Source organism: Elephas maximus, chromosome 1, assembly GCF_024166365.1.
Source record: "Elephas maximus indicus isolate mEleMax1 chromosome 1, mEleMax1 primary haplotype, whole genome shotgun sequence".
NCBI lineage: Eukaryota > Metazoa > Chordata > Mammalia > Proboscidea > Elephantidae > Elephas > Elephas maximus.
Window position 1 is genome coordinate 227025044 of NC_064819.1, and position 22017 is coordinate 227047060.

Consider the following 22017-nt stretch of genomic DNA (forward strand, 5'->3'; position numbering starts at 1 on the left):
TGCAAGTGGTTAACATGCTCAGCTGCTAACCAAAGGATGGGCAGTTCGAGTCCACCCAGAGGCACCTTGAAATAAAGACCTGGTGATCTGCTTCCAAAAAATCAGCCACTGAGAACTGTATGGAGCACAGTGTTACTCTGACACAGACGACGTCATCACGAGTTGGAATCAATTCAACAGCAACTGGTAAAGAGAGTGCAAACCATATAAACGAACAGCTTCCCAGGGCCAGACGCTCCTGGAGGATAACTGGCCGTTCACCCGGGGCCTGAAACCTATTTGTAATTTTTTCCAACGTTTTAAGGGTTGACAGAAGTAGCAGAAACCTAGTTCTCCTGCCTCATATCCTGGGTGATACTTGGTGCACGTTATCCAGACTTGGATTTGGCCCATGCCGAGGGCTCGGTGTGAAGCTGGAAGCCGGTCAGCGTGGTGGAGCGGGAGGAGGATGGGGTGGGGGCTGTGGCTCTGCCACGTTGATCGCATACTACAGTAAGACCCGCTGACCAAACACGTGAGGATGTTTTTCCTTTTAGGTCTGCATGTTGGCTAAGTCTGTTCCTGACTTCCCCCCACAAAGTTAACATTCTTTTCCTCTAAACCAGGGATTCCAAAGTAGTGCATATAGTCTCCAAATGCTGCCTTTCAGGTTTGAGTGTTTCTGTACGAAATATTACCCTACATTTTGCAGCACTTTGAAGCCATTTTTCTTAAGCTGCAAGTGTTTTTGAACCCAAGTAGTGCGAACAGATGCCTTTGACAAGTGATGCGGTACCTAGAGTCTCTCAGTGAGGGCCCAGAAGGAAAGCTGGGAACCATGTAGGCTCTGATGAGGGGCAGGACTCCTGACCAGCACTCAGATTCCCTGGAACGGTCATAAAATCTCAGCCAGTCTCTAGATAGTTCTGGATAATGTATGATACTTAACCTGCAGTGAATTTTGTTCAGGTTCCCAAACCCACAGGGAAATCGAAAAGCTTCAAGCAGTGATATCTCCAAATAAGAGCAAAGTCAATATGAAGGTTGTTATCGCCCGGGGAATAGATTTTACTAAGTCAGGAGGAGGCCGCCATGATATTTTTCTGATAAAAAACACTGCACCGAATCAAGGTTAGGCGGGTCATTGGAGTGACTCGGAGCTTGGTTTGAGAACAGGACTCCGCCCCTCCTCTCCTCCAAGGAAAAGCTGAGGCCAGGTGCCTGATTACCTGAAGCCGTTTTATGGTGCCCCTCCTGAGAAATGGCTTTATGGAATCCTTGAAAATAGACACCTTTCAGCCCCAATATAAGGCAGCCATTGTCCTTACCCATACCTTTTAAAGAAAAAACAACAAAATTTTTTTGTTGTTGTTTAGTCTTCTTAACTCGGAGCTCCTTCTTGAGTTGCTTCTTGTCTATAAATATGATCAAATCATTTTTCATCAAGGATCATCCTTTCTGTAACCTCAAAAACTTGAAAACTTTTTGTTTTGGATCAATATCACTGCTTTTCCAGGCAGCATAGATTTAGAAAAAAAAAGTTTTCATTTAATCATTTTATGAATTCGTAAAGAAAATAATTGTTTTGTACCCTCTTATAAAAAACGAGGCCCGCTATGAACCCAGACTCTTTGCACTGATGGCGAGGAACTGTAAGACCAATCTGAGCACTCGCTCCAAGTCCCAGGGTTCTTTGTTCTGAACCCACATACACACACTGCTAGGCCACCGCACCTCACCCACGCCAGAACCAACTCATGCATATCTGTCTTCTGCCTTGAAAGCCTCACTCCAGGGTGGCTATCAGCCTCATAGACACCACAGTTGTCATTGTATATGAGCTGCCTTCACCTGTCTGAGCACAGATGGCCCCCAGAGGCAGGTGGCTCCCCCTAGAACACCTGTGTGTGTTTGGGCCCTCCCTGGCCCTGGAGAGCTGTGGGCAGAGGCAGCGGGAGGAGCAAGCCTGCTTTGTCCACACTCTGCCAAGTACCTAGGGGTGATCAGGGCTGGGGGAGAGCTGGACAGGAGACAGCCCTGTGCAGGAAGGTTCCTGTGGATGTGTCCTCCCCTCACCTGCTAAGCCTCAGGAGGGCTTTCAGGAAATTGTTGAGAAGACTCAGAAATGTAAGGGCTTCCCCCAGGATCTCAGGCAAGAACTCAGGTCTCCGGACTCTTCAGTCAATGCTTTCCGCTCATCACCACGTAAACAGGTGGAAATGTTCCAACCCAAAGAGTCACTGGCTCTAGTAACTGCTTGTCAGCACATGTCAGATAGATCCCAAATTCCACCTTTAACCATCTCTTCACTCAGAATGGAAGAACCGAAATGTAAGCACTGAAGTGACTCATTCCCATACAATCTAAAAAACATTTGTAATAATAATTCTCCATTTAGGCGCCATCCATGCTTGCTTTCTGTTTCCTTTTTTAGATTTTTCATTTGGTCAGTATGGGCCCAGACGGTAGTGTGGGTCAGCAATGTCTTCTTCTCTTTCTCTAGACTTTATTATTTTTCTAAGAGCAATCTTAGGTTTGTCGGAAAGTTGCGCAGAAAGTTGTTTCCATATGCCCCTCTCTCCCTCCTGCAGTTCCCCCAGTTACTAAGAGCTTGCAGTCACGTGGTACCCTTGTTATCATTGATGAACCAGGATTGATACATCCTTGTGGATTTAAGTCCATAGTTTACATTAAGTTCACTCTTGTTGTTGTACAGCCCTGTGGGCTTGACGCATGCACAGTGTCATGCGTCCACCATGACAACATCATGCAGAAGAGTTTCACTGCCCTAAAAATGCCCTGTGTTCCACCTCTTCATCCCCTACCTTATCCCCCAAGCCTCTGGAAACCACTAATCTTTTCACTGTCTCACTAGTTTTGCCTTGTCCTGAACATGGTATAGCTGGCATCATACAGGACGTAGCTTTTGCAGACTGGCTTCTTCACTGCGCAACGTGCGTTAGTCTGCACTGTATGGAGGTACCACAGTTTGTTTACCCATTCACCTGTGCAGCAGATCTTGGTGGCTTCCAGGTTTTCCCAGCTGCTACATACATTTCTGTGCAGGTTTTTATGTGGGCCCTGCCTCTTTCTGACCCAAAGTTATCCTCACCGCCTCCCTTAGACACCAGCTAAACTGCCAACTGCACAAAAGGTGGCTTTGTAGCACTCGAGCACTTAATTGTGGTACTTAAAAGGTGCTTTTGCAATGAAAATCCCAGCTAACGTTCACTTTTGAGAAGTTAATCTCGCCAGAAGTATTCTGAAAATGCATTCTGATTTTCTAAAATGGCAAGATACTTTATTTTTAAAATCTCGTTATTTTAACACTGCATTGTTAGGTGTGATTTTTGACATTGCAGTAAGGCAAAGCTGTAATCTCACCAGATGCCATTTAACTTATGGTGCATTTTGTCAGATCTTATTTTATGCAGTATATGCGAGCTTAATATAGAGTCTATAGCCCTGGAAACTGTTATTTTTTAGGATTGCACAATTATGTTGTCTGAGCTTGCCGTGCAAATCCCAGTATAGAGATTACATGTAAGTGCATTTTGGAGTCTGGTGTTATTATCCTGGCTATTGAGCTCAGTCAGTAGAGGACCATGCCTGGAACACCTGGGTCATGGTGTGATTCCAGCCTCTTCCTCCTGCCCCTGGGCACCCTGCAGTGCAGACTGGGCATGGGGCGACCTGCTGTGTCCATCATCACTCTGGGGATGACCACACAAGATGCTTGCCCACACAGGTACCCACTAGCATCACTGAGGAAGCTTTTAAAAAAAGTACACACACCTGGCATCCCAAAGGTCCTGATTCAGCTGATCCAGGCATGGGATTTTTTCTTTTTTTCTCTCTAAAAATTACATTTTTTTTAATTGTTGAAAGTACGCACAGTAAAACATACACCAATTCAATAATTTCTATACATATAGTTCAGTGATATTGATTACATTCTTCAAGTTGTGCAACCAGTCACCCCCCTTTTCCAAATTGTTCCTCCGCCATTAACATAAACTTTGTGCTCCCTAAGCTTCCAATCTAAGCTTTCCCTTTGCTGTTGTCAGTTTGATCCTATACAGATAATTCTTCAAAAGAGCATGATATTCAAGGCAAACATTAATCACTAAATAAGTTAACCGACTGTTTGGTTTAAAGAAGACTTCAGGGCATATTTTTGGCTTAAGGTTTAAAGATTCTCTCAGGGCAACAGTTTCAGGGGTTCATCCAGCTTCAATGGCTCCAGAAAGTCTGGATTCCATGAGAATTTGAAATTCTGTTTCACATTTTCCCCCTTTTGATCAGGATTCTTCTGTAGAATCTTTGATCAAAACGTTTAGGAATGGTAACTGGGCACCATCCAGTTCTTCTGGTTTCATGACAAAGGGGACATTTGTTCATGGAGGCAATTAGCCACACATTTCATGTCCTCCTCCTATGCTTGACTCTCCTTCTTCCTCTGTTGTTCCAGGTGAAGAAAGACCAATTGTTGTGCCTTGAATGGCTGCTTGTAAGGTTTTAAGACCACAGGCATTACACAGCGACCTAGGAGGTAGAATAGAAACACTAAAAGCAATATTAGACCAATTACTTATGATGTTCCATGAAATCATAACCCTAACAAGCATGGGTATTTTTTAAAGCTCCTCAAAGAAAGCTAATAATCTGGCCAGGGTTGAGGTCCACTGGGAAGAAGGAGGGCAGAACTTAGAGTACTGGAGATATCCCCTAGTGCTCCTTCACAAGGCTCACATCCTGGAAGAGAAGGAAACCTCCTTATTGGCAGGACTGTTATATTTGACTCTTGCTATATATCATTGGAGTCCCTGGGTGGTGCAAATGGTTAACGCGCTTGGCTGCTAACCAAAAGGTTGAAGGTTCAGGTGCCTCAGAAGAAAGGCCTGGTGTTTTTCTTCTGAAAAACCAGCCATTAAAAACCCTATGGAGCACAGTTCTACTCTGACACACATGAGGTTGCCATGAGTCAGAGGTGACTCGATGGCAACTAGGATTTATCATTAGGCTTATAGGGTATGATTGAACAGTGGTAGAGTTCCTTCATAATGATAAGGAAATTTGCTTATTTTAAATATGATATGAGACATTTTGATAGATCAAGCTGCATTCTGATCGTACCCAATGACCTTCAGATCTGTATCTGGTTTCTTATTCTTTGAAAGTTTACCCAGAAATTAACATCTTCTGACAGGCCTTACCAGAAATATACTTGTGTTTACAGTTAAAAACAGAAACAAGTGGATAATATGTAAATCCAGGGAGAAATCATTCGTACTTACATATGCTTTGAACCATTTTAGAAGTAAATTATTTTATATCAGATGCGTCTATATGTTTTGTTGGTGGCTTAGTAGCTGTTACCTGGTTAATTGGACCTTTGCACCAAAATTTATGGGCAAAATAAAGGGGAGCAATTGTATTTAAAGAACCAAGCAGCCTAGGTGATCTCACAGCAGATATGTGTGGGGCCTCGGCTTCTCCTCCCCCTTGACCTAGGCTGTTTACATGACTGGCTCGTTTTTCCATGGCACCTTTGCTCATTCTGTGGTTCTTCCTCGGAATATACTTCTTCAAGGGCCAGGTTCCAACCTATTTCCTCCCTGAAGTCCAGACAACCTGTTCCAAAGTGATGCTTCTACTGTTTAATGTGTATTACATCTTTAGTTTGTTCCGCACAAGCTTGTGTTGGTTTCGTCTGCCTTATGCTGAGCTTTGGTGTTCCTCACCTGGTGAGTCTCACCTCCTTGTGCAGGACCTGTCTTCACTTCCTAGGAGACAGAGCAGACCTCACTTGGTCCTCACTGAGTTGAACTGAAAGACAAACCGGAAGGGCGATTTTGAGTTTTAATGTTGATTGTTTCCATCACATGAAGATACTGTATTGAGATGGAGAATGGGACATGGAGAGAGGGAGCAGGAAAAAGAACATATCACAGTTTTTCTCTCGAGACACTTCAGTTTGTCAGGAGACAGTGGGCATAAAAGCACACCTCAGGTCACTGAGGTCGGCCAGCACGCTTTTCAACTTCTTCTCCTCTTTGGTTGCAGCATGTGCCAGTTATTCGTGCTCGGGAACTATCCAAGCCAAGAAAAGGAATTACGTATTAAGAGATGCTCCTGACAAGCTCAGCGTTTTACGCCAGACAGACTGAGTGATACAGGCGAGGCACGAAGGCATTTAAACCAAAGGGAGGAGAGTTGTAGCTGAGAGACAGAAAGTTGTCAAGGACTGATGGAGAACAGTGTTTTAACCATTCCCCCTGCTTGGGATTGCAAATTACACTTTGGGTTGGGACTAGGCTACTTTGTTATTAGATAGCAATGTCAGTGTGCCAGGGATAAACTGGACACTTCCTGTGCACCAGCCACTGTGCCAGCCACTTGGGGCAGTGGCCAAGAGTGACACAGGAGGGGGAAGCATGGGATGGGGAGTTCCTGGGTGGTGCAAATTGTTAATGTGCTTGGCTGCTAACCAAAAAGCTGGAGGTTAAAGCCCCCCAGAGGTGCTTAGAAGAAAGGCCTGGTCATCTACTTCTAGAAAATAAGTCATTGAAAACCCTACGGAGCACAGTCCTACTCTGACACACACGGGGTTGCCTTGAGTCGGGGTCGATTTGGTGACAACTGGTTACTAGTTAACTTGGGATGGAGATTGTTTAATGTAATCGAAGATGCTTCGAGAACTATGGAGGCATACAGGACGAGACACGTTGAGGATTTAAACCACCAGCCTAAGGCAGGGTGTACAAATAGGTTCTCAGGATCAAGCCTGAGAAGGCTTGATCACACTGGGCTTAAATTTCAATGAGCACTTGCTCCGAAGGCTCTGAGTCGCCCCAGTATTCCCGCTCCTTCTTCTCCCTGAGTGTGTGTGACTCTGTCCCCACTACCTGAAGCGAGCACATTCTCTCATCTCCCACGCTCCCTGGGACTGACACGTCCTCGCTGCCTAAGAACCAGCTCTAGGCTCCGCTCATCGCTTATCGGTGAGGGGCCCCACAGAGCTCGCTCCCCCTCTCCGTCTGCGCTCACCAGGCCGTATTATAAGTCGTCTGTGCCCTCGCTGGGTGCTCCACCCCACGGGGCGGGGGCCCTGTCTTCCTCACACATCTCTGTCTCTGCTCCGTTCTGGCACGTGCAGCAACTCAAACACTGTCATAGCTCTGCTACGTGGGCGGGACTGCAGAGCTGAACGGCTTGAGTTTGAGGACAGAAGCCCAGGCCCGCGGTGGCCAAGCCATCCCAAAATGGCCATTGGGCTGCACCTTTCCTGTCCCTCCTGGGGCTGCTTCTGGAGGGGGCTTAGACCTGCATTAAGCCAGCCATAGAGGGAACAGAGTGGCCCAAAGGGGGCACCCTCCTCTTCGTGCTCCTAAGAAAGCTGTATGTTCGTTCGTTCTTTTTTTTTTTTTGATTTATAATCTACCTAAATCTTTTTTCTTTTTTGCATTAGGTGAACGCTTATAGAGCAACTTAGATTCCCATTCGATAGTTTGTACATAGTGTTTCCTGGCCTTGGTTTCATCCCCCACAGTGTGTCAGCATGCTCCCCATTTCCATCCTAGGTTCTCCATTTTCTTTTTCCTGATTTTCTACCCCTTCCTGCCTCTCATCTTTGCTTTTGGGCAACTATTGCCCTTTTGATCCCATATAATTTATTGCTGTAAAGAGCACTTCCCTCTTGGGTGTTATTATTTTATGGGCTTGTCTATGATTTGGCTGGAAGGTGGTCTCCGGGAATGGCTTCAGTTCCAGGTCAGAAGGGTGTCTAGGTCTGTAGTCTCCAGGGCTCCTCCAGTCTCTTTCAGAAGGAAGCCATATGCTCTTGATTTAGAGCCACTTCAACTGAACTGCGGAGTATTAGCCCTGCACCTTTCCTCAGTGGTTTTGGTGCTAAAGAAGGCATCTCAGACAGCCGTTTGGTCAATGAAAAGCATCCTGTGTAAATGCGGAGCGGGAGCATAGGCACCTGTCTCCCTTACTTCTCTCCTGAGTGATAACCATAGCAGCTTTAGGGAAGTGAAACCACTTGCCCTGGTGTGTGCTCCTATGAGACGTGAAAGGATGCTGGGCAGAGGTAAGGACCTTGTTCGTGTCCTTGGCGGTAACGGCGAGCATCTATCACCCGATTCCCCCTTCTTCTCCCCTCTCAGAGCGCTGAGCAGATTGCGGCACTGTGCAGGGGCTTCACTGATACCCAGACGGGCGACATGGAGGCACCGCGGGAGAGTCGGGACGCCCCACCCCGGCCCCTGGCCCGCCACCTCTCCGACGCAGACCGTCTCCGCAAAGTCATCCAGGAGCTCGTGGACACGGAGAAGTCCTACGTGAAGGTAACGCAGCCTGTGTCCTTCCTTTCCTGCTCTCTCTTCCCCACCTGCTCTGGGCCCTGCCCGCTGCTGCGAGCACTGAACGACTGAGGGCAGGGGCAAGAGGGTGGAGGAGCTGAGAGGACTCTCGAAAATTAGACTGTCAGCTCGTTTCGTTACCAAGGTAGCTTTCACTATGGAAACAGGTTTCCTAGTTTGCCATGTGCAATCTGTGGGCAGGGAGTCTGTAGTGGTTTAGGGAGAGGGGCTGAAGATGATTTTGGGTGATGAGGAACTGGGGAGCATGTGCACATGGTGACTGCTGACACAGGACCCAGGGCTGAGGCTGTCCCCAGGGCCCAGCCGGCCCTGTGGTCTCCTGCAGAGCAGACACCTGTGCACGGATCTGTGGTCTTCATGTGGAAATGCCCTCATGCCTTTATAAAGAGGGGGTGCTTGCTGAGTGTATGTAGACCCAGAGAATTCACTCGTTTATCTCAGAAACCCCCCGTTAGTGATCTGAGGAAAATTTTATGAAGCGCACAGGAGCCTGGGAAGACCGAGTTCTTCTGCTACATTTGTGAAGCTCTGGAACCATCTTAAGCTGGCCTCATCTGTAGCAAGGGGCACGAGGTAGTGGGCTGAGAAGCCAGGCCTGGTCTGGCCATGTGATGTGGGTGGCCGCCTCTACCTCTCAGGCCTTTGTTGTCTTATTTGGGGTCTGAGGGGCTGGCCTCCTCTCCCTTCTGGGCTCTGACACGCAGAGTCCACAAATGAAACCCTACCACACGTACTCAGCTCTTAACCTTCTTTCTCCACAAGATAAATCCGAACTTCCTCTATCTTTAATGTCGCTGTAGTTTTACCTGGACCTCAGCAAAGGCCCTGTTCACAGATGGCCCAGGAGAGCTACCCAAAGCCCCTTCCTTTGGTTCCACAGGGGCAAAAGAAAAGTTATAGAAGGTGACAATTTCATTTTCCATTACGCCTTGCCCAGCATGGGATGAGGGGAGAAGAAGGGATTCTCCAGGTGTTTGGGCTCAGTTTCTGAATAACCTTGTGTGTCCACAGTTACCCTTGTCCAAGAAGCAATGTGAGCCAGGAATGTTTCTGAGGCCTTAGGGCCCTTCTGGCATCTCCAGGAGAGCCTGCGAGCTCTCACCTGAGGAATCAAGGCCGAGTGGAGAGTAGACGCTGCGTCCATTTGTTTATTATTATTATTGTTGTTATTATATTTTGCTATCAGGCCACACTGCATGGGAGGGTCATTTTGATGTGATGCTGGTCCTGAGTACTGAGCACTGAGATGCCCGTTGTGGGTGAACTGGGCAAAGAGGACCAACCTGCCTTTCCCTCAGCAGGCACCCTGCACTTTGCTTTCTTTAGGGCCCCTGGTGCTGTGGTACTTACACCCCTCTCAGTGTGGACCCACTTGTGGTGCCCAGTAAGTCCTCTTGAGCAGTGCCAGCTGGGGCCAGGAATATCCTGTGCCCACCTCTGTGTCTGACAAAATAACAAGCACCTGGTGCCCCTGTGATTCCCGTACCCCACTTCTCTCTCCTAATTTCTTTTTGTGGCTGACATTTAACATGGAGTTGTACTTGTTGTCACTCTTGAATCTAACGGGGACCCCTGCATGCCACGTAGCCTTTTCACCTTCGTGTGTTCCCAGGAGGATATGATTCAGTGACTTTTCCCATCATTCTGCTCTGAGGCCGCCTGCTGGGGGCGCCAGGCTAGGGGGAGGCCAGGGATTTTTTATGGTGACACGCTGTTGGCACTTCGGGCCCGTCCACTGGCTCTGGACCTGCGCCATCCAGTTCTGGTGAGGGGCCTTGGTCTCTACAAAGCTCTCTGGGACTTAGATTTCTCCTTGTAAAATGAGACAAAGTATTTGACTTTGTAGTCAACTACTTCTAGACTCTTAGGACTCAAAATTCTTCAGGACAAATGAAACAAGAGAAATATGTCTATCACTAAATTATATACTGATGTTGGCTTCACATTCTTTTTTCGTCTTTATCTAAGAGGTTTTATAGTCAACTCCCCATTTTCTGTAGTGGGGGGGCCTCGTTTATTACAGACCCAAATATGGTCTAGATTTTAAACATTGGGACTGCTAATGTGTGGAAGACTTTTCTTCCCTCTGAATATGCTGTTTGAAATTCTACTAGTGCATCAGCCCCAACGTTGCAGCACCCCCAGGTTCTGTCCTTTCCCTCCCAGCTCCACGGCCTTGCTCCCTGACACAAGGGAGGAGGCCAGATCCACCAGGAGCTGAGCTCGCACCCAGCAGGAGGAACCGGCCAGACCTTCCCTTCCTGCAGGGAAACGGTGCTCCTGCTGCTGAAGTCCGAAGAAAGAGCCTGTTCCCTCAACAACATACCTAATTAAGCAAAGCAGGTGATTACCTGCGCTAAAGACAAATGTGAAATCCAGCTGGTTTCGGGATTTGTGGTGGTAACCTCCTTGAATTAGGTGAGAGAACCACCACATTTAGGGTTAAGAATTTCAAGAAGACGTAACTTCTTCACTCCTAGCAGGGGGTCACTGGAGTTGCTGCCAGGTCACTGGGGTCTCTTGGGCATTTCAGAGGCTCATTGTTCAAGACCCTCTTCTTTTATCTTTCAGGATCTGAGCTGCCTCTTTGAATTATACTTAGAGCCACTTCAAAGCGAGACCTTTCTTACACAAGATGAGGTAAATACTCACCTGCCTTCTGTCCGCTGACCCATGGGTTAGTCTCCCTTTGCCTGTTAACAGATGCCCTCAAAGGTTCCGCTTACCCCCATCAGAAGGAAGCCCTTGTGGTGTGATGGTTCAGTGCCCTGCTGCGAACGGAAAGGTCAGCAGTTTAACCAGGGCTTCCAACGAGTTCTTACAAGTTCAAACCCCTGTTGAGAATTTGCATTTCTAACAAGTTCCCTGTTGAGAATCTGTATTTTTAACAATTTCCCAAGAAGTTTTATATAAAAACCACCTGAGGATCTTGTTAAAATTCTGATTCAGTATATCTGGGTTGGAAACGCAAATTCTCAGCAGGGGTCTGAACCGGAATGAACTGGTTTGAAGCCCTGGTTCAAACCCAGCAGCGGCTCTGTGGGACAAAACACCTGGCAGCCTGCTCCTGTAAAGATTAAAGCCCAGGAAACCCCAGGGGGCAGTTCTAGTCTGTCATATAGGGTCACTCTCAGTTGGAACTGACCCGATGGCACACAACAACAATCCCACAAGAACATCCATGACTTAAGAAGGGTCTTCAGAAAATCCCAACCTTGGCCTCCGCCAAAGCCACTTAATGTGGCCTCTGCTGCATGAAGCACAGTGGCTAAATGTACAGAGAAGGAGGGTGAGGCCCTTTGTATAGAAGAAGGTGTAACTACAAGTGACTTTTTAATATAAATGAATCTTTAATGGTAAATCGCAGTAATAGTTCTTTTTCACTTCCGTTTTTCCTGATTTGAATTCTGGGAATCTTAACCTCCACTTAAAAAAAGAAAATTATTTTAGAATTATAGGCATCAGAGCTGTACATAGGGATGGATTATCCAGTAAGCAAGGTAGACACAGGTTTACTTACTAATCTGTAGTGAACGGTTTTACATGGGCTTCGCCACGTCAAAGTAAAACCCATGTAAAAGTGTTCACTACCAATTGGTAAGTAAGCACAGGTGAGCCAGTGCTTACCTTGTTTACTGAGTCACCCACTCCTGTAGGGATTATAAATTTGAAAAGTGGTTTGGATTCTGTAGGCAGGTGCCGTGAGATTTGGAGAGAGACAGATGCCAGCCATACCTAAAAGCAGAATCTTTGATGTGGTGAAAAATGTGAAATTGTTTGCTGCAGATTAGTAAGAAAGCACAAGTAAGCCCGTGCTTACCTTGCCTATTGGATCATCTGCCCCTGGCTTACAACTTTGTATGTATAAACTCCATCCCGTAGTGAATATGCTGTCTTCTTTAAAGGGTGGATGCACTTCTGTCTACTGCTTGGTGGGTGACCTCATCGTGACTCGTCTCAGAGTCCGCGTGGTGTCTAGATCTCACCGCTAATGCCCCCTTTTCTCTCAAACCTGACCTTCACACAGATGGAGTCACTGTTTGGGAGTTTGCCAGAGATGCTTGAGTTTCAAAAGGTGTTTCTGGAGACTCTGGAGGATGGGATTTCAGCGTCATCTGACTTCAACACACTTGAAACCCCCTCGCAGTTTAGAGTAAGTACTTCAGACTTTGGCTTAAAGCAGAAGTAGGTAGGTGCAGTGCAGAATTCTCCCTTGGAAAGAATACGTTGTCTGTTGACTATTGACAAGGTACACTTAGTGCTTTCATTGCAGCGTTTTCTTCTGGCAGGTGGTAAAACACAGCTACGTATCTTTTCTAGAAGACGTGCTTCTGGTTATCCAAAGTCTGGGCAGATGCACTTTTGTGGATTCAGCCTGGTGTTGACCACATAACCAGCTGCCTGTTACGGTGACTCATGGTGACCCCATATGTGTCAGAGTAGAACTGTGCTCCATCAGGTTTTCCGTGGCTGACTTTTCTGAGGTAGATCACCAGGCTTTTCTTCTGAGGGACCTCTGGGTGGACTAGAACCTCCAGTCTTGCCGTTAGTAGCCAAGCACGTTAACCACCGTGCCACCCAGGGACTCCACCCCTCACTCAACTTTACTGAAGGGTATCTTGGGTGATCACTTGTGATGTAAGAGCACCTGCCTGCATCTGAGTCTTCTTTGTGGTTGTAAGAAACTGGAATGAAAAGCAAGTTGCACTGGTAGAGCCTCTCTTCTCTGGAGCCCTGTCCCCAGTATAAACATCAAGGATTGACAGGAAGTCCCCAGGGAAGGAAAGATAGAAGGCAGTAGAAAGGGGACAAGGAAGTATGCAGAAAGCATTATTAGTTCCAGACATGTGAGAGTTGGCTGTTATTGATGAACTTCTCAGATCATTTATTTCCCACCTTGTCAGACGTATTTTTACAGAAGTTTCCTGCCCTTTGATTGCACATGATGTCAGTAGGCTCTGCTGCCTGAACTGTATTGTCTAAGAAGAAACTTTTCATGTTGGCAATAAACAATCAAACTAGAGATCTGCTGGAGGATACCCAGCTGTTCTCTGTCCCGTGTCTATGGGGGCTGTCCTGTGCTTATTTCTCTTAGTGACTTCTCTGTGGCATTAGTGCTTGAGTCTCTGAAAGTTAAACACCATGAAGACACCCCAGCAGTCAATGCCTTCTTGTAGCCGGTGGACACTGTTTAAACCAAGCCTGATTTGACTTTTCTCTTCTCCTTCTAGAAGTTACTGTTTTCCCTTGGAGGTTCCTTCCTTTATTACGCGGACCATTTTAAACTGTACAGCGGATTCTGTGCTAATCATATTAAAGTACAGAAGGTTCTAGAACGAGGTAAGTTGCCCGTACTTTTCATAGCTATGCTTTTTGTATTATAACTGTTATACGGACTGAATCTGTATTTAACAAGTAGGAGTAAGTGTAATTTTAATGGCTTATGCGCCATTCTTGACCTTGAAAGTGACAGACGCTAAAGGGAAAGTTTATTTCTATTTATTGGTGCAGTGAACAAGTGTGCCTAACAACAGAGATGGTGCTTTGCTACTGAGTCACTTTGCTATTAAATTATGTCTGGATTCTTTTCTTGACAAATTTCTTTATCTGAATACTTGCGACCATAAGCCCTGGATGGGGTAGAAAGGAATGCACGCCATGTTTTCTTTCTTTCTTGTTAACCTCCTCCTTCCGCCTCAGGAGCCATGGCAAAGAAACCACCACCAAACAACCCACCACCAAACTCACAAGTGCGCTAACTAAAATGAAAGCTTCTTTGGAGGAACCAGGAGAAAACTCACATTTATCACAGCCCACATCCCATTCTTGACGTCTCTCCACCTTTTTATCATATTATTTTATTTTATTGGCTTTAACTTGGGACTTTTAGTTTTTTCCAGCCCAAGTGAGCCTAGGGGGTCAGCCTTCATTGTTCCTCCCCCCCACTCCATGCCAATGGGAAACATTTGACTGTGGAGCCTAGAGAGGGGCTTCAGGCTTGACAGCTGCCATGTCATGGAACAGCTTGAGGGCAGGTCGCCTTCCACTCCCAGTAATGGGTCAACCAGTCAGCCCAGCCTGGGGGGTGTATTCAAAGGTTTGATGGCAGTAGTAACCTTCCTCAGGTGCGGGAGTATTGAAGGGGGTTTTGTGCTATAGTTGCCATCATTATATCATCAACCTGATAGTCAGTGTATTTCTGTAACACCGCCCCCTAGGAATTCTCAACTGAAGCTCTTCTATTGCTGAAGGCTTCTTTCAGTCACCAGAGAAATCTCTTAAGTATCAGATTAGAATTCTCTCTCAGATAATGCTTTTCTCTCGCATTCCTTGGGATTCTCCTTTCTGGTGGCAGAGACAGGAGAAGGCGAGTCAGTGACACGGAATGGGACTATCAGCTCAAGGCCGAGAGCAGCATTAATCCAATGTGCTCAGAACACAGTGAACAAATACAGTTCCGTCAGGAGTCTCCCTCCTCCACTGTGGCTTCTACAGCAGAAGGCTGCGTATGAAAATACATGGAATCCTATTTCAGTTCGTCTGAACATTCTCCAGAGATGATCACCAAGCTATCTGTATTCTTTCAAATGTACCCAGAATTAAGATACAAACCTTCTGAAGCATGAATTTTTACCCTGTCATACATTTCCAGGATAAAAGTGACTTTCTCCAGGGCCTGAATGCCATCTTCATAATTAAGGATGACCTCATGGGGTTCACTCCCAATATGATTTGCCACTTCTCCAGACAATAAGTGGATCGGGCTCTCTTCCATGACAATGGAAAATGTTTGAGGAAAGTTCTGTCCCGTGAACTTTTATAGTTGCTTCGGTAGAGTAGCAGCAGCCAAGCTACGTTCCAAACCACCTGAGAAAAGGCAGTCATGTCTTCTGCCTGTCGTCAAATGGTTCTTGTAGCATTGTCAGAAAGCATCCAGAGGTTGCTCGTCAATGTTTCTTGCTCAAAACCGGGGCCTGGTTTCTCACACTGGCTTGAAGGCCATGCAGAGGTTTATCCCCACACTGATGGCACCTCCTCCCTGCCACTGGTGCAGCTGTACCATTCGGTTTAAATCCAGAATTTCATAATATCCTAGAAGAAAAGTCTCAAATTTAAAAAATGGGGTGTTAGAGTACATCAAATTAATAAGACCCTTAACTTCTGAATACCCAGCCCAACCCTTCTTCTCTAGTTGCTTTAAACAAAGGTCTGATTCTGTGGGCATTTCCTTCCAGAAGCAGCATCTGGTGGACTGCATGTAGTGAAACAGAAGCTTACCAATTATTTGCTGAATTCCTCCTTGGTCATAAAGGTGAAAAATTATCACACCAGCCACTTGATCTGGTAATCACATTGAAAATGGTACTTGCATTTCCTTGAAGTTGTGGATTTTGTCCTCGTAACAGAACCACAAATAAGGGCATATCTTCATTCCAAGCAGCTAGTCAACCAGTGCCAGCTGGTGAAGTCCAAGCAGCAGTTGGTAAATCCCCTGGCATTCTCAGAACTAAGTGCCCTTGGATCCCTGGGCACGCTCTTCATTAGGGCACTGAACAGAGGCAACCTTCACTGCCACCAGGGCCCAGCACCGCACTGGTGGGACCTCCTCTGAGGATGTGAGAAGGTTTAGGCTGCTGGGGACTGTGGAGGTGAGGCCTGCAGGCTGGAGTCCTTGTAAACTTATTTTAAAGGGAAAAAAGTATTGATTTACAACTGTATGGAGTAAGCAACAGCTTGTGCTAGGCCAGTAAAAAAGCACTGGTTTATTTTGCTGTTTGAGTCTTTTGTGAGGTATGGTGTACTTGTTTTGTGGCCTCATGCATTGTTGGAAACCCATTGTTCAGGCACCTACAACAGTATCTCTGATAGGTATGCATTACCCACCCTTACTCCTACTCTCACTCCAGGATCCAGAGTTTGGTGCTCCTCTCTGGCGTGTGCACGGATTTCCCCAACATTCCCAGTAAGCTGCCTGCACTCACAGGGTTTGTCACCAAGTGGTGATGCTATAGCCCAAGTTGATATCTGGGTGCTAGATGCAGTGATGGGTTTGGGTTTTTATTTAATGATGGCTTTAGGAGGACTACAGAAATGGCTGATAAATAATTCTGCTGAAAACCAAATTAAGTAGAATTTAATTCATCCCGTCATGGTGCTCTAAGGGTCTCCTCTCCATTTGCTCGTAGCTAAAACCGATCAAGCCTTCAAGGCCTTTCTGGATGCCCGCAACCCCACCAAGCAGCATTCCTCCACGCTAGAGTCGTACCTCATCAAGCCAGTCCAGAGAGTGCTCAAGTACCCGCTGCTGCTCAAGGAGCTGGTGTCCCTGACGGACCACGAGAGCGAGGAGCACTATCACCTGACAGGTACGGGGGTGAGGCTTGTGGTGTGGCCTGCCAGCTCCCCTCTTCCCCAGCCTAGTGTCATAGCCGGAAAACCTTTAATATTGCCACAGTTCATCTTAGACACGATCTTTATATGTGAAAATAGCTAGATAGGTGGCCATCCCTTTCGAGTCTACAAAATGCTTTGGTAAAAAATTATCTCATTGGATTGGCCCCAAATTTGGTAAAAAAATTCCATCCTCATTCTTAAAAGGTCATTTAAGCTCAGTGATTTGAGATAAGTGGTCTTGGGTCACTTGGCTAGTAAATGGGGCTGCCAGAATGGAACATCAGGCCAATTTTTCTATAACTCTGAAATTTTTGGGGTTGTTTGCTGCCCAAATGCTGCTGATCAAGTATGTTGGGTGGGCTCCACCTTGTGGAGATCTCCTAGCAGAGCGGGACCCCAAAACCAAACCCTCAGTGACAGATTGTGCTTTAAGTGTCCAGGCCGTCCCCGATTTATGATGTGTTCTGCACTTACGACGGTCTGTTTTTTTCTTTTTTTTGTACATCTTATCGTTAGTAATATGTTGCAGCATGCGTTTGCTGATGTTTTTCTCAGGTGTTCACTCACAGATGTTCAATTTTATGATTTACTGTTCAAAGCACTGCTGGATTTATAAAGGTACTGATAATAAAAGGCAATAATAATAAAAACTGAAAAAAAAAAAGGGCTATTTGGCTTATGTCAGAACCGACTTACAACGGAGTCATTGGCACAGAGCCCCATCATAAGTCAGGGACTAGCTGTATACAGATCTGTTGTCATTTGTAACCTCAGAAATTACTGGCCTAAATATATACAATTTGTCAAAAAACACAAAGCCCTTCAGTTTGATAGTGAATAGAGTGGCCCTTAAAAAGATGCTATATTTGGAATGGAAAGAAATAGTGATTTGTTCTCCACATACAGGACCTCTTCAGGAGGTCCCGGTAAGCCACATGCAAGAAAACCACTGGAGAGAGAAACAAGCTTTAGTATCACAGAATAATAAACTCTGAGGTCAGTATAAATTAAACTGGCTTTTTCTCCAAAGACTGAGAATTTTTTTTGCATTAAAGTAAGTGATAGCTATTATGATTAGTATTCAGCTGCTGTATGAAAGTACCATTTTGCACTAAGGTGATCCTTAAAAGGATTCTATTAAAGAACTTCTTCCCACAACTCCCTCCAGATTTTATTAAAATACACAATCAGGAGAACAAAGTATGAAAAATACGGAACTTGGGGGTAACAAAGTCATTTTTTCCCACAGAAGCCCTTGTAGAAAGTAATAAGTAAACACCATGTATAAATGCAACAGTTGCCCTGCCAATTAGACATTTACAGAGACCTTTGTAAGGTCTAATTAAAAAACTGTTGTAGCTCACAATTCTAGCAACTGGTCCCTGAGGGGAGGCAAGATTTAAGAGCAGAGGCCCTGAGGCCAGTCAGTCTAAGATTTAATTCTGGGTTCATCCTTACTTTTCTTGCTGGAAGTCTGGCAAATTACTAAACCTCTCTGTACCTCAGTTTTTTCATCTATAAAATGGGTCGATTACAGTTCCTACATCCTTGAATTATGGTGGGGATTAAATGAGATGATTCATATAAAACACTGATGATAGAACCTGCCAAAGAATAAGTGTTCAATAAATGTTAGCTGGTGTTAGTGATCATTTTTATTTGTATTCTGCCTTATTCTGAAGAGAATTTGAGGTAGATGATAATTTTACTGTTCTTCATTGTAATTAGTATTAGTTATAATTGTTCTTATTATTACCATTATTAATTATTAATTACACTAGGCTGTTGTGTATTATACCTAAAGGATACTACTGTTGGTAGTAAGGGGTCTCGAATCCTGGCTTGAATCTTAGGCCCTTTCATCACTGCCATTGGATAGGATTTAAAACAAGCCAAAATTACAAAATAAATACAATTTTCCATTTTGCAGAAGCACTAAAGGCAATGGAAAAAGTTGCAAGCCACATCAATGAGATGCAGAAGATATACGAGGATTATGGGACCGTGTTTGACCAGCTGGTGGCAGAACAGAGCGGAACAGAGAAGGAGGTGGGTGGGGAGTGGATCCTGGGAGGCCGGATGTACATATGTACTGGGTCTCTAGGCGTCCTTGTTCCCTGGGGCTGCCAAAACACAAATACCACAGCAGGTGACTTTTAAAAACCAGTGTCTTAGTTTTATAGTGCTAGTTATACAGTGCTGCTTAGTTATATAGTACAGAATTACCACAAGCACGTGGCTTTAACAAACAAATTTATTTTCTCACAGTTTAGGAGGCTAGAAGTCCAAGTTCAGGGCACTAGCTCTAGGGGAAGGCTTTCTGTCTCTGCCAGCTCTGGGGGAAGGTCCTCGTTTCTTTTCAGCGTCTGTTCCTTGGCTCCTTGGTGATCTTCATGTGGTGCGTATCTTCCCCTCTGTGCTTCCTTCTCTGTGCCTAATCTGCTCATTTCCTATCTCAAAGGCGGTTGGTTTAAAACACACCCTACACTAATATGGTCTTATCAACAGAACAAAGAAAACCCCATTCCCAAATGGGATTTCATCCACAGATATAGGGATTAGGATTTACAACATGTATTTTGGCAGAGGTCACAATTCTGGAGACTCTAAGTCCAAATCAGAGTCTTGGCTGGGTCGATCATGTCCCTGTCAGTAGCCCCAGGCGTTCCTTGGTTTGCAGACGGTCCTCACAGTGGCATCTGTCTTTGCCCGTTTGTGTGTGTGTCTCTGTGTCTCTGCTGCTCTTCCTGTAACTCAGAAGTGGTTAGGTTTAGGATCCACCCTATACGGGCATGACCTCAACTGACTGATTGTTCCACTACATTAGATTGCATTGTGGAAGGTGATTTCATTCCATTAGCTGCAATTATAGCCACAGGTATAAGGGTTAGGATTCTAACACAGATTTGGGAGGGGACACAATTCAGCCCATAACAGCAGCAGCCCTTTCAGACTAGGCCCCCATGAAAACTTTTCCTGGAGGAAAAATACCTAAAATTGTCTTTTTGGTCTTAATGATTATCATGTTGTTGTTAGGTGCCATCAAGTTGATTTTTAATTGATAGCAATTCCATGTGACAGAGTAGATCTGCCCCATAGAGTTTTCTAGGCTGTCATGTTTATAGAAGCAGATCACCAGGTCTTTCCCCCTCGGAACTGCTGAGTGGGTTCAAACCATCAGGCTTTCCATTAACAGACCACTGCTTAACCGATTTGCCTTCCGGGCTCTTTAATGCATGTAATGAACCATGCCTGTCGGCATCATGTAACATAAAAACCATGACATTGGCTTAAACATGTTACCTTACATCATGTCACCATTGTACAAAAGAGAACAGGAATCAACATGACTGGGCTCATGTCCCTTCCTCTTGCTCCTCTCATGTGGGGCGTGAGGTAAGACAGATCCTTGGGCTGGTGGGGAGACCCTGGTGGTATAAACCGTTAACATGCTTGGCTGCTAATCAAAAGGTTGGAAGCTCAGGTCCACCCAGAAGTACCTCGGAAGAAAGGCCTGGTAATCTGCTTTAGAAAATTCAGCCATCGAGAACCCTATGGAGCACAGTTCTTCTCTGATACATATGTGGGGTTGCGATGAGTTGGAATCGATTCCACGGCAACTGGTTGGCTAGGCTGGTGGAGGGTAGAATAGAGAAAGGAAGGGAGAACAGCATGTGGGAGAATCTAGGGCGTGCCCTCTTTTATGTTGTCTTGTCTTTTTTAACATCAAGGACTGGTGACTACCACCTTACTTATAAATTTAGTCTAAGTGGAATTTGTCAATTTCTGTATTTTTCTTTGTTGCCTGACTGCTAATTTTAGAATCTCGTACTTTTAAAACTTATATACAAGAAGCAACATAGTTTAAGTAGAAAAAAGCAAGAGCAGAAAAGAGCTAGAGTTTAATTTTTTTTACTGTCAATTTCAGTGTTAGTAATGTTTTCATTAGCAGACCTAATGTAGTTTGTGGATTAGAGGTGGTGAATATACTAGATCCCATGGTAAATGTCAACAAGGGAACCTTGGATCAATGTGGACACTGTGGTAGAATTAACGTGATGGAAGTTGAGTAGGTCGTGACGCTTGTCTCACATACATAGTATGCGTTGAAGCAAAATGTCCTTATGTTATTTTTCAAACGGTTTGACGCTTAGCTCATATTTTCAGAACCTCCACTATTTATCTACTATTTAAAGCTTCAGAAAAATCCAACAGAATGTACTTGCATTTAGTAATGACCGTGTATGTGACCCATTATCTAGCATGTCATAGTCTACCCCGGGCTTCCCGCATCTCCTTTATCTCATGTTTTTCACAATACAGGTAACAGAACTTTCGATGGGAGAGCTTCTGATGCATTCTACAGTTTCCTGGTTGAATCCATTTCTATCTCTAGGAAAAGCCAGAAAGGACCTTGAACTCACAGTGTTTGGTTAGTATTTCATTCAAGAGAAAGTGGACTTTTAACTATTGCTTCCTAATTTGAAGACAGAGTGACAAGAGGCTGGGAACATATGAATAACTTCACTAAACCCACCGATCCAGCTAACTTGCATTGAAACAAAATCATAGTAAGCCAATAATGGAAACTGATTGAAGTTTATTTAATATGCCATTTGCAAATTGGGGTAACATTTTGTCTAGGGAGTCCAAAATGTTTCAGAGAGGAAAGAACTTCCCAAGATTCTTATACCCCATCTTAACGACGTTGCCATGGAAATGGGGGCCAGAACAGTGTGCTGATAGAATAACAGTTTACCCTAACCTGACCTTGGAGTTTCTGTTTCTCAAATCTGACTGCCAACTGCCCAAGGCAAAACGGCTTTTACCAATTTATCTAAACTACTATTTGACACAAAGGTGACTTTTATAGGAACCAGCTCTCTCAAGGCTCGAGGTTCAAAAGAACATCTCAGGGCAGTAGCTTGGGTGTGTCACCCCAACTCCATGGACCCCAGAAATCTGGATTCCAGAATTGAACTCTGCTCCTCACTCCTGGTTTCCAGAAGGAGTTGGAAGAGTTGCTGTTATGGCTTGTAAATTAGCACAGTCAGCCTCCAACTATTTAAAACTCTACCGCTCTGCAGGCTCATTATTTGTTCTCCCTTATGGTGTTTGGCCTGGTGGCTGTCGCCAAGTGTTACAGGAGCAGATCTCCCGAGGCTATTTTGAAATCTGCTATCCTCATACTTTGCTGAATTTCAGAATGTATTAACGCTCACCAAGAGCTGGAAGAGCGAGGATAGACGGCGGAGAG

The 22017-nt window shown here is 45.2% G+C and overlaps 1 protein-coding gene and 1 long non-coding RNA gene across 12 annotated transcripts in view; one reads left to right on the forward strand and one right to left on the reverse strand.

Moving 5' to 3' along the window:
* Positions 1-22017, forward strand: part of TIAM2 (TIAM Rac1 associated GEF 2) — a 352591-nt gene that overhangs the window by 323340 nt on the left and 7234 nt on the right. For all 10 annotated transcript variants that reach the window (XR_007519667.1, XM_049904306.1, XM_049904327.1 and 7 more), the window contains 7 exons: positions 8151-8330; positions 10938-11006; positions 12394-12519; positions 13598-13706; positions 16553-16732; positions 18691-18809; positions 21084-21192. Coding sequence is in view for 9 of the 10 variants with exons in the window: in XM_049904306.1 (XP_049760263.1) it covers positions 8151-8330; positions 10938-11006; positions 12394-12519; positions 13598-13706; positions 16553-16732; positions 18691-18809; positions 21084-21192 (892 nt within the window). In the remaining variant the exon portion in view is untranslated. The remainder of the gene's footprint in view (positions 1-8150; positions 8331-10937; positions 11007-12393; positions 12520-13597; positions 13707-16552; positions 16733-18690; positions 18810-21083; positions 21193-22017) is intronic.
* LOC126087215 (uncharacterized) lies at positions 1626-12428 on the reverse strand. Of its 2 annotated transcripts, none has more exons than XR_007519687.1 (3): positions 11019-12428; positions 5724-5808; positions 1626-4545 (listed from the first exon to the last, which is right to left on the reverse strand). It is a non-coding gene; the product is annotated as an uncharacterized LOC126087215 (long non-coding RNA). The 2 variants fall into 2 exon arrangements; XR_007519686.1 differs by having other exon boundaries at positions 1626-4524; positions 11019-12422.